Source organism: Polypterus senegalus, chromosome 2, assembly GCF_016835505.1.
Source record: "Polypterus senegalus isolate Bchr_013 chromosome 2, ASM1683550v1, whole genome shotgun sequence".
NCBI lineage: Eukaryota > Metazoa > Chordata > Cladistia > Polypteriformes > Polypteridae > Polypterus > Polypterus senegalus.
Genome location: NC_053155.1, coordinates 280,567,827 through 280,582,588, shown reverse-complemented (window position 1 = coordinate 280,582,588; position 14,762 = coordinate 280,567,827). Strand labels below are relative to the sequence as shown.

At 37.7% G+C, this 14,762-nt stretch overlaps 1 protein-coding gene across 3 annotated transcripts in view; it reads left to right on the top strand.

Annotated features, from left to right (window-relative positions):
• The window catches only part of LOC120523931 (cGMP-dependent 3',5'-cyclic phosphodiesterase), a 798,989-nt gene that overhangs the window by 613,056 nt on the left and 171,171 nt on the right, over positions 1-14,762 (top strand). For all 3 annotated transcript variants that reach the window (XM_039745642.1, XM_039745643.1, XM_039745645.1), the window contains one exon: positions 12,666-12,775. In XM_039745642.1, coding sequence (XP_039601576.1) covers positions 12,666-12,775 — 110 coding nt within the window. The remainder of the gene's footprint in view (positions 1-12,665; positions 12,776-14,762) is intronic.

The following is a 14,762-nucleotide window of genomic DNA, read 5'->3' as shown; positions in this document are numbered from 1 at the left end:
TCACTTCCCCTTCCATCCTCCTCCCACTTCCTCACTCCAATCCCTGGGGCGATTTCAGTATCTCATGTGTCACGGGAAAGGTGCATGTCTGCAGCATTGTTAGTGCTGTTTCTTCCTATGACTATTACAGGTATTTTAGTTGTTGCTGTTCACAATTGCTGTTGAAAATAATTCTTTAATAATTTTCATTTCCAATTTGGGAGTTTATCTTGAAATTAGGGATGCACCTTTCCCAATCAATCTACATATTCAAAATTTACAAGACTAATTTTGCAAAATATTAAAGAATTTCTTCTAAAATTTGCATATTTTGTTAAAACTAAAAAAAGAAGGTCCCTGAACATAGCCTTTCAATTATCTTTGTTGAGATATTCTAACGGGAGATTTCATCTCAAATCGTGCAAAGCATATATATATATTAACCATCACCGATTTGACTGAAAGAAATATGTGAGACCCCCATGTCTGAAATGAAATTACCCATATTCGTTTTGTAAAATTCATACCAGTGTTTTAGTAATACAGAATCAGACTTCAGTGGTGTGAATTATTTTAACATAATGGACAGAGAGTTATTCCTCACAGCAATAGAAATGTATTTAAAAAAACATGTTACTGGTCATCAAGCACAAGGGTCACATTGATCGAGAAAGTATAGATTTTTGCATTTTATAAATTAAGAAATTATTGTATGTAATTTGCATTGTAATGTAATAAATTGTATTGTCTTATAATAAAACATGTTCTATTTACAAACAAAACATTTCAATAGCTACCTTTCTACCACTAAGACCAGGGGCCCACAGGAAGGAAACAAGGTTGAAAGGGGGCCATGGTTGAAGAAAGGTTAAGAAACCCGGAGATTGCGTATTAATTCCACCTAAACAGTGAGCTTAATCCAGGTCCCTGTAAATTTGAGGGAGCAAGTCTGTTAATTGGACCAACACACTTAGGCTAAAAATAATACCCGTGCAGAATTAGTTAAGGAAGAAAAATGTGGAGATTGTTCTGGTCTTATTTGGGTCTTGTCTTTGGGTTTGGTTTGTTAGTACATTGTAATTTGCTTTTTATATTTTTCTTAAGATGTTCTGTTTTAATCTGTTTATGTTAATTGTTTTCTAATTATTAACCATCTTCTTTTGGTAACTTTTCTTAATTTAGTTATGTTTCCCTTGTGTTGTGCTAATTATGCCATTTATTAAGCATTTTATTGTGTTTGTATTCGGAATGCATGCAGGTAGACAAGAATTATTATGAGAATTGAACTGAGAAGGAAAAGACAAATGAACAACAGACAAAAATGTAGTCAGACAGGAAGAAGTTGTAACCGAATTGCTGGAAGGAAACCAAGGTCCAAGTCAAAGGGGAAACCAGAAAACAGAAGTCTTGAATACAAAGACAGAGTCAATAACCTGAAAACAAACTGTTCCTTCCATTTTAAAAATTAAATAAAATGCTTTTTATGCACCAAGTGTCAATGTCAATTTATTTATATAGCACATTTGAAACAACATAGGAATGCTGTGGCCAAAGTGCTTTACAATGGAAGAAGAAAAAAACATACAATTAGCATGAATAACATAAATAGAAATAAAATAAATGAACATAAATAAAATAAATAATAAACAGGAGTCAGATTACATAATCACAATGAGGAAACCATCAGTATTACTAAAGGTCACGGAATGCAAGTGAATAGAAATGAGTTCAATTGTTGATGACTCCTTTATGTGATGAGGTAAAGAGTTCCACAGGCGAGGAGCAGCAGCTGCAAAAGCCCTGTCTGTCCCCCTTGGCTTTACACTTGGTACGAGGGACAACAAGAGACAACTGACCACAAGATCTAAGCACTCTAGATGACTGGTGTAAAGCACACAATTCAGATAAAAAAGCAGGAACAAGCCCATGTAAAGATTTAAAAAGTAGCAATGAGATTTTAAAATCAATTCGAAAACTGACAGGCAGCCAGTTTAAAGAAGCTAACATTGAAGAAACAGAATCAGATTTTCTTGCCCCAACCAGAAAGCAAGCGGCAGCATTCTGGACCAACTGTAACCTGCATATCACAGATTTGCTAATCCCAGAATACAGCGAGTTGCAGTAATTAAGGAAAGAAAAGATAAAAGCATGAGTAGCTTTCTCAAGATCCCTAGAAGATAAAAAAGGCTTGATCTTACCTAAAAAGCAAAGCTAGAAAAAGCAACTCTTCACTACAGAATTAACCTGTTTCTCAAAAATAACACCAAGATTGTGGACTTGAGGTTTGCAAAAGACAGAGAAAGAGCCGAGAAGTCCAAGACCAATTTAAGCTTTAGCTGATGGACCCAGTATAAGCACCTCCATTTTATTTTGATTCAGATCAAGAAAATTATTAGCAATCCAGGATCGTAGTTCAAAAAGACAGTTGTGCATTTGATTCATTGCAGAGTTACAGATGGGAATATAAACCTGTGTATCATAGGCATAGCAGTGAAAAGAAATGTTAAATTTCCTAAGAACAGCTCCAATAGGGTAAACGTATATAGAGAATAAAGTAGGGTCCAAAATGGATCCCTGAGGAACACCACATTTTAGAGGAGCAGTAGACGAAAAATAGGAATTTAAAGTCACTGAAAAGTGTCTACCAGTTAGATATGACCTAAACAGGTTAAGTGCAGCCCCTTTAAGGCCAACAAGATGTTCAAGCCACAACAGCAGTATCTAATGGTCAATAGTGTCAAAGACAGTGGACAGGTCAAGGAGAACAAGGACTGCAGCGCCACATGAGTCAGTAATAATAGAGATGTCATTGAAAACTTTTAGCAGGGCCGTCTTAACACCATGATAACACCTAAAGCCAGATTGGTAGGTCTCAAATAAATTATTGGAGTTAAGGTGATCAACCAATTGATAATAAATAATTCTTTCTAATATTTTAGCCAGAAATGGCAATTGGCAAAAATTGACTAAAACTCCAGGATCTGATTCTGCCTTTTTTAGACAGGGACGCACCGCAGGATGTTTAAAAAATGAGGGCACAAACCCCTCACTAATAGAACCATGATAATGGCTAGTAAAGATGGACCCAAAACATCAAAGGCTTCCACTAAGAGGTGTGGTGGTACAATATCAATCAGAACTGAGAGTAGGTTTAAGGGTGTCAGTAGTACTTTTTAACTATGAAAGTGAGACAAGATCAAAGATTCCAAGACATTTTCATGATTAACAGTAGAAAGTTTATAGCCAGTTGGAACAATACCACAGCGGATTGTATCACTTTTACTGACAAAGAATGAAAGAAAATGCTCACCTGAAATAACATCCATCCATCCATCCAGTACTATTTAATCCCATCACAAAATGAGAGTGAATGGCCGCATTAATTGAATTAAATAAGACCCTAGGATTCTTAGAATGACGTGATATTAAATCAGCAAAGAAATCATGTTTGGCTTTTTTAATTGCAACCTGGAAGTTGAACAGAGAAGTCCTAAAAATCTGTTTAGAAACAATCAGTCTATCTTTTTTCCAACACCGTTCCGCAGTTTGACAGGTGTGGCGTAGCGGTTGTGTAGTTTCATTTAGCCAGGGAGCAGGTCTTCCTTTATTACAGCGTATATTGAGCAATTGAGTCTAAAACCGTTTTACAAGAAGAATTAAATTCTAAAACAGAATCATCGATGCCATCATACTGATTGTGTACATCAAGACTAGAGAATATGGTTTCAAAATCGGATATAATAGAAGAATTTAAAAAGCGTGAACAGAGTGGACCACAATTAGTAGTAGGAACATCAACAGTAATATTAAAATCGATCATTATAGAAAAGTGATCAGTAAAAGAAACATCACATAAATCAATATTATTAACTGAAATATCACATGTAAGAACGAGATCAAGAGTGTGACCAAGAGAGTGAGTTGGCATATTAATATGCTGGATAAAATCATACGAGTCCAATAGTGATAAAAAGTCATTCACCAAAGGTTTTCGATTGACAACAATGTGTATGTTAAAATCACCAACAATAAATGCTTTGTCATGGGAGAGGGTAATATCAGCCAAAATTCATAAATGAATATATAATTAATTACAGGTCTATAAACCACAAACAACAAAGAAGGGGAGCTGCACACTTCGAAAAGTTGCAGTTCAAAGCTACTAAACGGACCCTTTGTAAGGATCCGACACAAGAACATACTTTTAAAAATAGCAGCAATGCCCCCGCCACGACAAGTCAGCCAAAGAGAGTTTATCTGATGGTACCAAGTCGGTAAAACATGAAGAGTCACTGTTTACAATCCAGGTCTCAGTGATGAAAAAGAAATCCAGTTTATTTGAGATAATAAACTCTTGCAGAATAAAAGTTTTATTAGACACTGATCTCACGTTCAAGAGAGCAGCCTTGATAGAAGTAGAAGAGCTTGCTGCGGGACGAGCACTGGTGAGCGTGTGAAGATTAGCAGCGTTTACTCCCCAAGAGCACACTGAGGAAGAGTGATGCTGCCTTGACATGGAGAAATTAAATCCAGTATCCAGCGCCCATGGACCAGGGATGGAGTCTTGTGCAGGAGAAGATGGGTCAAAGACAACTTGCAGACTTCGGGAATCCAAGCTCTGGGACTTGACTCGGCTTTAACAGCAATACTGGCTCTTCTTCCATGGCGGGTGCTTTTGCGTCTCCGAGAGGCATTTAGCTCACTGATACAGGTGAGCACCGGCATCCAGGTGAAGAAGTCAGGAGATGAATAAAACAAAGGTTCACATAATATCCCATCAGGAGATGAAAATTGAGAGGAAAGCAAGCAAGAAATGTTAAGTAAAAAATCACGATCATAGGACAGTGGCCACTGAGATAAACTAACACGTAGAAATGAAGGTAAAACAAGGTTAGCAAGACGAGCAGACGGCCAGCCACACCAGTCGGCGCCATCTTCTACTTGATGAATCTGTGTGCTAACATCACAATATTTATAATGGAAACAACTATTACATTGTCTACCGGATAAACATGGTCATATTATAACTAGACAGCATTGCATAAATACAAATTAACCTAACATTAATAAAATTTTACATTATCAAAATAACATAAACATCATAAATAAAGATTATCCATGAAAAAGTGATAGAACAAGTAAATAAATTCTGTTTACAGATAACTATTACAAGAAACACAATAAATAAAAAGACAGCAGAACCGTAACAGTTTGGAGGTACAAACCCAAAATTAGATTACAGGCCTTAGATGTTTTAATCAGTTTCACTGTAGCACCCTAGTTGAGATGCTTATGTTTTATCATTTTTTGAATTCAATATTTTTTTTCTATGGAGACTTGTTATTTCTTTTGTAGGAATTTGAAACTTGCTGAACTTTGCTTCACTTTTATATAGAGTATATTTTTTTCATTTTGATTGTAGATTTTTCACATTTTTTACCATTATATGAGGTTCATAGCTTTCATGAACTAAGTACTATGAGATGAGTCACAAAATGTTAAAGTGCAAAACCAAAAGACAAAATTGGGAAAAACACACAAGTCCGTATCGTCTAACTTACTGTACTTTGAATTGCAAAACACATTGCAAAGTTTATATAAAGAATCCAGAAGCCTGAATGTCATTGAAGTGGGGCATCATCTTATATACAAGGTGTGTGCTGATGCAATGCACCACTGTTCTGATAACCAGTCACAAGTGCCATTATTGACATTGAGATAAAATAGCATTAAGACAATGATATTAAAAAAACATAATACTATCAAAACAATAAATAATAAGATAAAGAAGTACAAAATTTGATTTTTGCTAGTCAAAACCCCCAAAGTTGTGACAGGATATTTTGAAATTCATTTTATTGTATATTTCCTGTCTGTTTTGCTGCATCCTGGATGATATAATTTAAGGTTGTTTCCCATCGTTTGCTAGGTGTCAAAGTTCAATGTTGTAGGCCCTCTGTTGTTTAAGAGCAAGTCTTGGATAATCCTGGTCTCAATTTTACCTAAGTAATAAAGGAAAGACTCTTTCTTGTGAAAGAATAAAATGTTTCGCTGATAATTTCCAGTTCCCCTTCATCACAATTCCTTTTATTGATTCTGGCTTACATTTCAGACCTCTGCAACTCAGAAAATAATTAAAAAAAGAATAAAACCAATGATTTGCTGTTACCTTTTTGAAGAGACATACTTATTCCTTACACCTAGCTACTACCACCATGGCTGATCAATAGATAGCATTCTTCCAAAGTTCACCTTCTTAATGTCTATGAAGTTAAGATTCTGGGATATATGTTGCATTACAGAGCATGTCATTGTCCATCTTTGCTATTACACTACAAAGAATTTGCAGCAACTACAGCATATGATCCCAGCACAGGTAACCTCATCATGGCCATTTTTTTATTCAGTCTCCTTGCTCATTTTTTATTTATTCATCAGCCATACCCATCGCTAATCCAGTTCACTAGAGTTTGTGAAACAGAATAGACATCAAAAACAAAAGATAGATAGATACTTTATTAATTCCCAAGGGGAAATTCACAACAAAAAGGAGAAAGAATAAAAAAATACAAGATGGCAGCAATGCATATTATGATACCATGTTGAGTTCTGTTAAATAAACAGTATACAGTATAATCCTTAAAAGGTATGAACACAGTATTATTCTCTCAGATCCATGGCTCCCATGTCCCTTCTTCTACCTAAAAGAATTTCTGCTTAGGATTTCTTATTCTTGATGCAAGTTCTTCACAGTTGCTTTTTAATTATGTATGAAAGTTGAATTTCGACATGCATTTGAGTATCACAACCACCTTTAATCATTTTTCTGGATACACCATAGGACTTTATAACTTGCAGATCAACTATTAGAAGCATGCATCTAGTTTTCACTAAAATGAGGCCTATCTCTTGAACTGTATCTGTTTTAGCCCATGAAGGTCTCACACCTCTCTTGTGGGTAATCTTGTTGTCAGTAGCTGCTAGCCTTGTGCTATATATTTTATGAAAAGGTGCAATATGAACAGGGGAAAACTTGAGCTCTGATTTGTTAATGCTTTTTACATAGTCCTTGCCTTGTTTCATTTCCTGATTTGTAATTTTTCACAGAAGAATAGCTTATTCTAACACAGTGGACGTAGAAGAGTTTTCAACGTGCTTGTTGTGTTGCTTACTTGTATGCATCTAAATCATGTTTTGTACAAACTGAATGCTTCATACATGGGGAAAAGGCATATAATTCGCCAGTTGCTACAGTTTTGTGATAAATCTGGTGGCTACGACAGTTCTCCCCCTCTAAGAATTTTTTGTGCCGATTTGTGCATGCCCAGTGTAACCGAATATCTGCATCATATGCATTTCAGTGTGCACGGTGATACTTATGAGAACACGCTATTGTGGGCAGAGATCATTTTTATTTTGAAACACCCTTTTTAAATGAAAACACAATAGTATGGATGTAGACAGAGTCGTCACCTACTACGCACATCTCTGGGATGTTGGGGAAAGCTAGATATCGTAATGATTGAGATGGAATTGGTAGCCATTTCTTTGGACTGCTGACCACTGCATCATTATACTGCCTAAAACAAGACAACTGCATTTATAAGATTTGATATTTAACTTTTCAGGTTAATAAGAAGTCACATTTAAAAATGTGCTTTATCATTATTTCAATAAATGTGTGTTTTAGATTATCTAAGTTTCCTTTTCATGATAAATTTTGTCAGTATAATGAAGGTAATAAACTGTAATTGTTTTTAAAAACACTACAACTGTTGGTGAATACCCTAACACTTCATATTTAGTTGCTATGCAGTCTATTCAGACTCACTCATTAAGTTGTTAGTGGAAATGTTTGGTGTTTCTAAAAAAAATCAAAGAGGTTAACATCTCTGCATTTGAAAAAGTTCTTCCATTTTTCTGTATTCTGAATCTGCCCTTTCTGGACTTCATCCACCCCCCCCCAGGCAACTGCTGGCATGCCTCCCAGTTTCCTGAAACTAAAGGAATGAACATTTTATCTTGTTTATAGCTTTCAGGAATTCAAAGACCTTTATCTGTTTCTTCTTCTTTCCAGGCTGTAAAAGTTCTTTTTCTCACGCCTTTGTACATAATTAAGACAGTTTTTCTCAAGTATCTGTTTTGTCTTTCTTTTTTGAACTCTTTTAATGACGTCTAACTTTTTGCTACGCACAACAACGCTCCAAGTGACGTCCTTATCAGGCACCGAATAGACTTTGAAGCCCACTTCCAATTTATAAATACTTGTAAAGAAAGTGTTCATTTCACAAATCATCCTTTTCTAAACAAAAAGCTATATGAAGTTTTATACAATAGCTTGTTGGTAACCTGTCTCATTGTCAAAGGAAAGAAAAGGTTTAATCTGATGATGAACAACCCTAGTGAGCAAACATGAGTAATGATTGAGGGGTTGTTCTTGACACAAAATATTCCCTCAGTGATTCATTTTCTGCCTGACAAATCCAGCATCCTGGGTTTAACCCCACACTTAAATGTTGTCTGTACAGACTCTCCATCTGTGCCCTGTGTCTGTGTGGGTTTTCGTTTTTGTTATAATTAAATTTTTTTTTTTTTTTTGGCTGCTCCTGTTAGTAGATTGCCACAGTAGATCATCTGTTTCCATATCTTCCTGTCCTCTGCATCTTTCTCTGTTACACCCATCACCTTCATGTTCCCTCTCACCACATCCATAAACCTCCTCCTAGGCCTTCCTCTTTTCCTCTTACCTGGCAGCTCTATCTTTAACATCCTTTTCCCAATATACTCAGCATCTCTCCTCTGCACATGTCCAAACTAACACAGTCTCACCTCTCTTACTTTATCTCTAAACCGCCCAACCCGAGATGACCCTCTGATGTGCTCATTCCTAATTCTGTCTATCGTTGTCACACCCAAAGCAGATCTTAGCAACTCTGTCACCTCCAGCTGTGTCTCCTGTTTTTTTGGTCAGTGCCACCGTCTCCAACCCATATAACATAGCTGGTCTCATTCCCTTTCAGTCTTGCTGGTACCTGTCTGTCACAAATCACTCCTGACACTTTTCTCCACCAAGTCAACCATGTCTGCACTCTCTTCCTCACCTCTCTTCCACAATCCACATTACTCTGTACTGTTGATCCCAAGTATTTAAACTCATCCACATTCGCCAACTCTACTCCATGCATCCTCACCATTCCACTGACCTCCCTCTCATTTACAAACATGTATTCTGTCTTGTTCCTACTGAACTTCATTCCTGTCCTCAGTAGAGCATATCTCCACATCTCCAGGGTCTCCTCAACCTGCTCCCTATTCTTGTTACAGATCACAATGTCTTCCACAAACATAATAGTCCATGGAAACTCCTGTCTACTGCATCAACCTGTACATCACCAATGCAAATAAGAAAGGGCTCAGAGCTGATCCTTAATGTAATCCCATTTCAACCTTAAACACAATCGTCACTTCTACCACAGACCTCACTACTGTCCCACTTCTATCGTACATATCCTGTGCCACTCTTACTGCACATACTTCTCTGCCACTCCCTCATACAATACCACAACTCCTCACAGGGTACCCTGTCATATGCTTTCTCTGTGTTCTCAAAGACTCAATGCAGCTTCTTTTGGCCTTCTATATATTTCTCCATCAACACCCTCAGAGCAAACATTGCATCTGCAGTGCTGTTTCCCAGCATTAAACCATAGTGCTGTTCACTAATCATCAACTCCCTTCTTAACCTAGCTTCCAATACTCTTCCAATACTCTTTTCCATTGCTTAATTCTGTAGCTGATCAATTTTATTCCACTGTAGTTACTAAAGTTCTGCACATTACCGTTATTCTTAAAAATATGTACCAGTATACTACTTCTCCACTCCTAAGGTCCTTTTCTTCCTCCTTAGTCTCCAACCTCTCATTCAATTCATCATACACCTTTTCTTTAGCCTTTGCCACCTTTCTCTTCACCTTCACCATAGCTTATCTCCTTGTACTCTTGTCTACTTTCTACATCTCTCTGACTATCCCACTTCTTTTTCACCAACCTCTTCCACTGTATATCCTCCTGTACTTCCCCATTCCACCTCCAGGTTTCCTTTTCCTCCTTCCTCTGCCCATTTGTTCCACCAAGCACCATTCTATCTGTCTCCCTTTCCCCTTACCAGGTCTGCTATAGTTGCCTAGCTCTCCTCACTGCCACCTAGTGCCCGTCCTCCCTGAACTCCACCATGTAGTCTTCCTTTTTCAACTTCCACCATTTATTATTTAAATATAATGTTTCATATTATATTAATTCTGTTTTGTTTTTTTCTTTGTATATATGTGAAGTGATTATTTTTATTGATATGTTGTTGTTCAGTTATTTTCCTGTTAGGTTTGAAGTTCAGTATATATTTAGTGTTTTTGTTATCTGCCCTGCCTCTTGTATGTGGAACCTAAGGAAGTAGGGCCATCTAAACAGGCAGCTGGGGTACTGGCCTCAGCAGTACTTAGGCTGAAGCTAAGGATGATAAACAGTTTCAGCATGTTATCCTTGTGTTTGAGTCCTGTTTTTGCAATTTGTGGTTCTGATTGTAAACTACTGATTTTAGCCCCTACTCTTGGTAAAGAAACTGATTCTGGTTTTGCTATGCTTGCTTTTGTTCTCTTTTAAAAGCAAATCTGTTTGTGCTCCTTTTATTGCTCCTGCCTTTGCATTAGTCTATTTCATCTTAATATATCTTTAAACAATTTAAAATAACTTTGTTTTTTTTGTGGGTTTGATATTTTATATTTTTTCCTCTTTCCCATTTTGAATATCTTTTTTTTATGGATTGTATAACATTTAGCCCATGTGTGGGCCTGTCTAGGCTGTTAGCGTGCAAATACGATTTGGAACTAGGCTGCCTGTTGAGGTAAAGCCTACTCCTTTGGTTCAGTGTAGCTTTGGCTTTTGTTTTTGAGGTTTGAACCTATTTTTTGAGTTTGGGAGCTGGGAGGATCACAACACGTTAGGTTATCTGGTGATTTTAATTTGACACTGTGTGGGTGTGAGTGTAAGGCTTAGTCCACATGTACCCAGGTATTTTTAAAAACAGGATTTTTCCTACTTTTTTCTTTAAAAAAATCCAGTATACACAAGCACTGTTTTTTAAAAACTCTCCATCCACATGAAAACACAAAAAACTCATCCACAGCACCAATCCACTGGGGGATGCTATGGGCTTGGTGAAACCTTGCTATGAGCTCCTCTACTTTGTACTCAGTGACTTACTATTTTAGAAACTACCTATCTTGATAACCCAAAGATGTTTGCCATCTTGCGTTATCTCCCCTTGTGAAACACAACAGCGATGTCCTTGACAAATGAAAATTCTCTCTTCATTCTTCAATAACAATCACTTTGTTCTCAAAGATGTTCCACCAGCTAGAGGTCCAACCAAATCTCATCCAAAACCAGCAAGGTTGGCGACTGGGTTTGTGTCATCAAAATATGGTAAAGTCCCGTCAGCAAGGTTAACACACACTGATGTCTAGCAAACAACATACCAGCGCAAACTCTGACGCTATAAGCCAAAAATTCAGTTTCCCTTGTCGGCACATAAACAGGGAAGATGGAGTTTCTAAACATCTTCACCCTGGAAGACGTTTTTCACAAGGACCTAAAATGTAGTTTATGTGTAGATGAAAGGCCAAAATGCATGCAAAAAGCTATGTTTTAAAAAAAATACCTGGGTACGTGTGGACGAGGTCTGAGTGTGAGTGTGTGTACGTCAGGGGTTGGTTACTAAATTGTGCCTGATGATGCTCAAGCCCTACCGTGACCGGGAATAGGATTAAGTAGGTTTTAGAATATTATATACTTCTGAAAACTCAGGACAATACAGTGGAACCTCGGTTTGCGAGCATAATTCGTTCCGGAAACGTGATTGCAGTACAAAGCACTTGTATATCAAAGTGAATTTCCCCATAAGAAATAATGGAAACTCAGATGATTCATCTACAACCCAAAACTATTCATATAAAAATGATTAAGACAAAATATAAAGTAAAAATACATAAATCAAATTAACCTGCACTTTACCTTTAAAAAGAATCATGGCTGGTGTGAGTGAGTTTCTAAACTCTTGTGGGACTCTACCCAACAGGACGACACACGGAAGAGTGTTCCAAAGCAATCGCAGTTTCCCAGCGCTGTAGCAGTTCGCCATATAAGCGTATCCAAAAATAATCGCAGACATGCAGACGGAGAATAGGAGACGATTGCCCGCAAGAGAAGAGAGAGAGAGAGAGCGCGCGCACGAGCGAGCGGCGAGATAAGGAGAGAGAGAGACACGCGAGCGAGCGAGATGAGAGAGAAGAACCATCAGCTCAGTTGTGATCACATGATGCTGAGCAGACAAAGTTTATCCATACTACTCATATTGCAAGACATTGCTCGTTTATAAAGTCAAAATTTATTAAAAAATTTAGCTCGTCTTGCGAAACACTCGTAAACCAAGGTACTCGCAAACCGAGGTTCCACTGTATAATGAAACAAGTTAAAAAGTACATGATTTATTTAATGATGTAACAGGAAGTTACATTAGTTAGTTATTTGTTTAATTTTTTAGCGATGATTTTAAAACTGTGATTACTGTACTAAGTTTGGCAGAGGCACTGATGTGAATTTTTAACCACTAAAATATCTTTTGTCATTTTTAGCGATGCTGTTATTAAGAAGACTAGGCTTGGTTCTAGTGGATTACCTTCATCTGAGCTACATGAAAAACAGATCAGCAGTTTGGCTGCTCCTCTTCCTCCAGATAAGCAAGGTACAGAAATTAGTTTTGATATGGCATATGGTTGGATTTATTTATACATATTCTGTCTTCCCCATTTTTTAAAATATATTAGTAGATGAATGTTAAATGGACAAAGAATGGAGCTTACAGCACAGTTGCTACCAATTTCACATTGCCTCTTGCATCCATTGTGCAGCTTCTTTATCCAGTAAAGTCTCACATCAACTGTAGTTGGAAAAATGATTAGTGCATTAATAGTTAAATGAGACAAGATAATAAGCCATAGGAAGACATGGATGGGTGATTTGTGAAATGTCTTACCCTGAAAAGTCCCCTTCTGTTCCACTTTCGACCAAAATAAGCAAGACAGTTCTGTCAGTTTTCTGACTTTAAATAGGAGTCTGTTCTGCCACTAAAATTAAATTAAGCAGATGGAAATCTGGAGGTTTTCTTATTACTTTCATCTTAGGAGCATCTTTTTATACCTTTGTTCTACTTTGCAGTATACACAGTGTCCGTATTATGGAAGTACTTTGTTCGTGCTCAGTCTGCGTAACTTCGGGACAACTGAGTGACAACAGTCATCTAAAGATGGGGTAGTCAAGAAGGATTGGCATTATGTTTAAAAGAAACAGGTGCTACTTACATAATGCTATAAGAAAATGTTGTACAATGAAACTGCCAGTACTTTCAGGTATTTTGATGCCCTTGTTCTGTCTTTCACCGGGTACTGAGTAACAGACTCATAAGCAATGTTGAAAAGACTTGCATCCAGGCAGTTGCAGAAAAGAAAATTTAATAATTGCATGCTGGTACAAGAATAGAGATACCTGCAAATAGGAATCTGCGTGCTGGAGATGTTCTCTCACCATCAATAATTGAAAGATTATTGGAACAGGTGCTTGTCTATGATCATTAACGCTTACTGTTGTGACAGATAGGGGGTGCTGTCGTCTCCTTGAACCCTCAGACTAGACGCCAGGCACTAGATAAAAGTCCAATAATTTGTTTTATTTACAACATAATGTGCACAAAGCACCCTACTCTCCACAATACTCATACAATAACAATTCAGTAATCAATAAACAATAATCCTCCATCCCGCGTTACCACCCTGCCACCCACCTCAGCTCAACGACTGTGATCTCCCACAGTCCTTTTATATTTCCTGACCCGGAAGTATTTCTGATCCTTCAGTCCATGTGACCTCCTATCACTTCCAGGTCAGATCAAAAGTCCTCTTCTTCATCCCAGAAGTACATCATTCCTCCTGTCGCTGTGACTAAGACGTACTTCCGGGTTATAGGGCACGTAATAGTCTCTGGGCCTCCCTGCAGCGTCCTCTGTTGGCCCCCAAGGTATCCAGCAGGGCTGTAAAGGAAAACTCCACTGTCCATGATTCTCTGCTGTCATTCGGGGCACCTCCATACTGCAGGGAGGGCTCCACCTGGCAGCCTGGGGGTATTGGCTGGGATGACTGGCCAGCCATATTCCACACTGTATACTCTTCCTTATTTGGTGCCTGTATATTTTTGCTGGAGTGGAAGAAACAAACCAGAAATTATTCTTGCACTTTTATACAAACGGGCTGCCAGCTTGCCTTACACCTAAATGCTATGTGCTGCTATAAGGTATTTGAATAAATGCTTAGTATTAAAATGGTCCAAAGTGCAAAAGAAGCTAATGCAAAGCAACATTTGTTAAAAGGGAAGACCCAAAGAAACTGCCTCTACACCGTCACAGTATTAACTTCCTTGATTCTGATGGGTCCTTCAAAACACAATACAGCAAAGAGCTGAAAGCCTGGAATGACTGCTGTGTGGATGAGAAGCTCTTCTCCTTTGTGTTAAGCAAGTGTTCTATGTGATAAAATCAGGGGGGATTTCCAGACAAAGTCCAGTTTCCTTGTTTTCAAATTAGTGCACTGAGAACTGACAGTCATGGCCTGTGTATGACGTCTGATAATCTTAGTAAACTTCCCCAAAGGCTACACCCACCAATCCATTATTCAGACCCC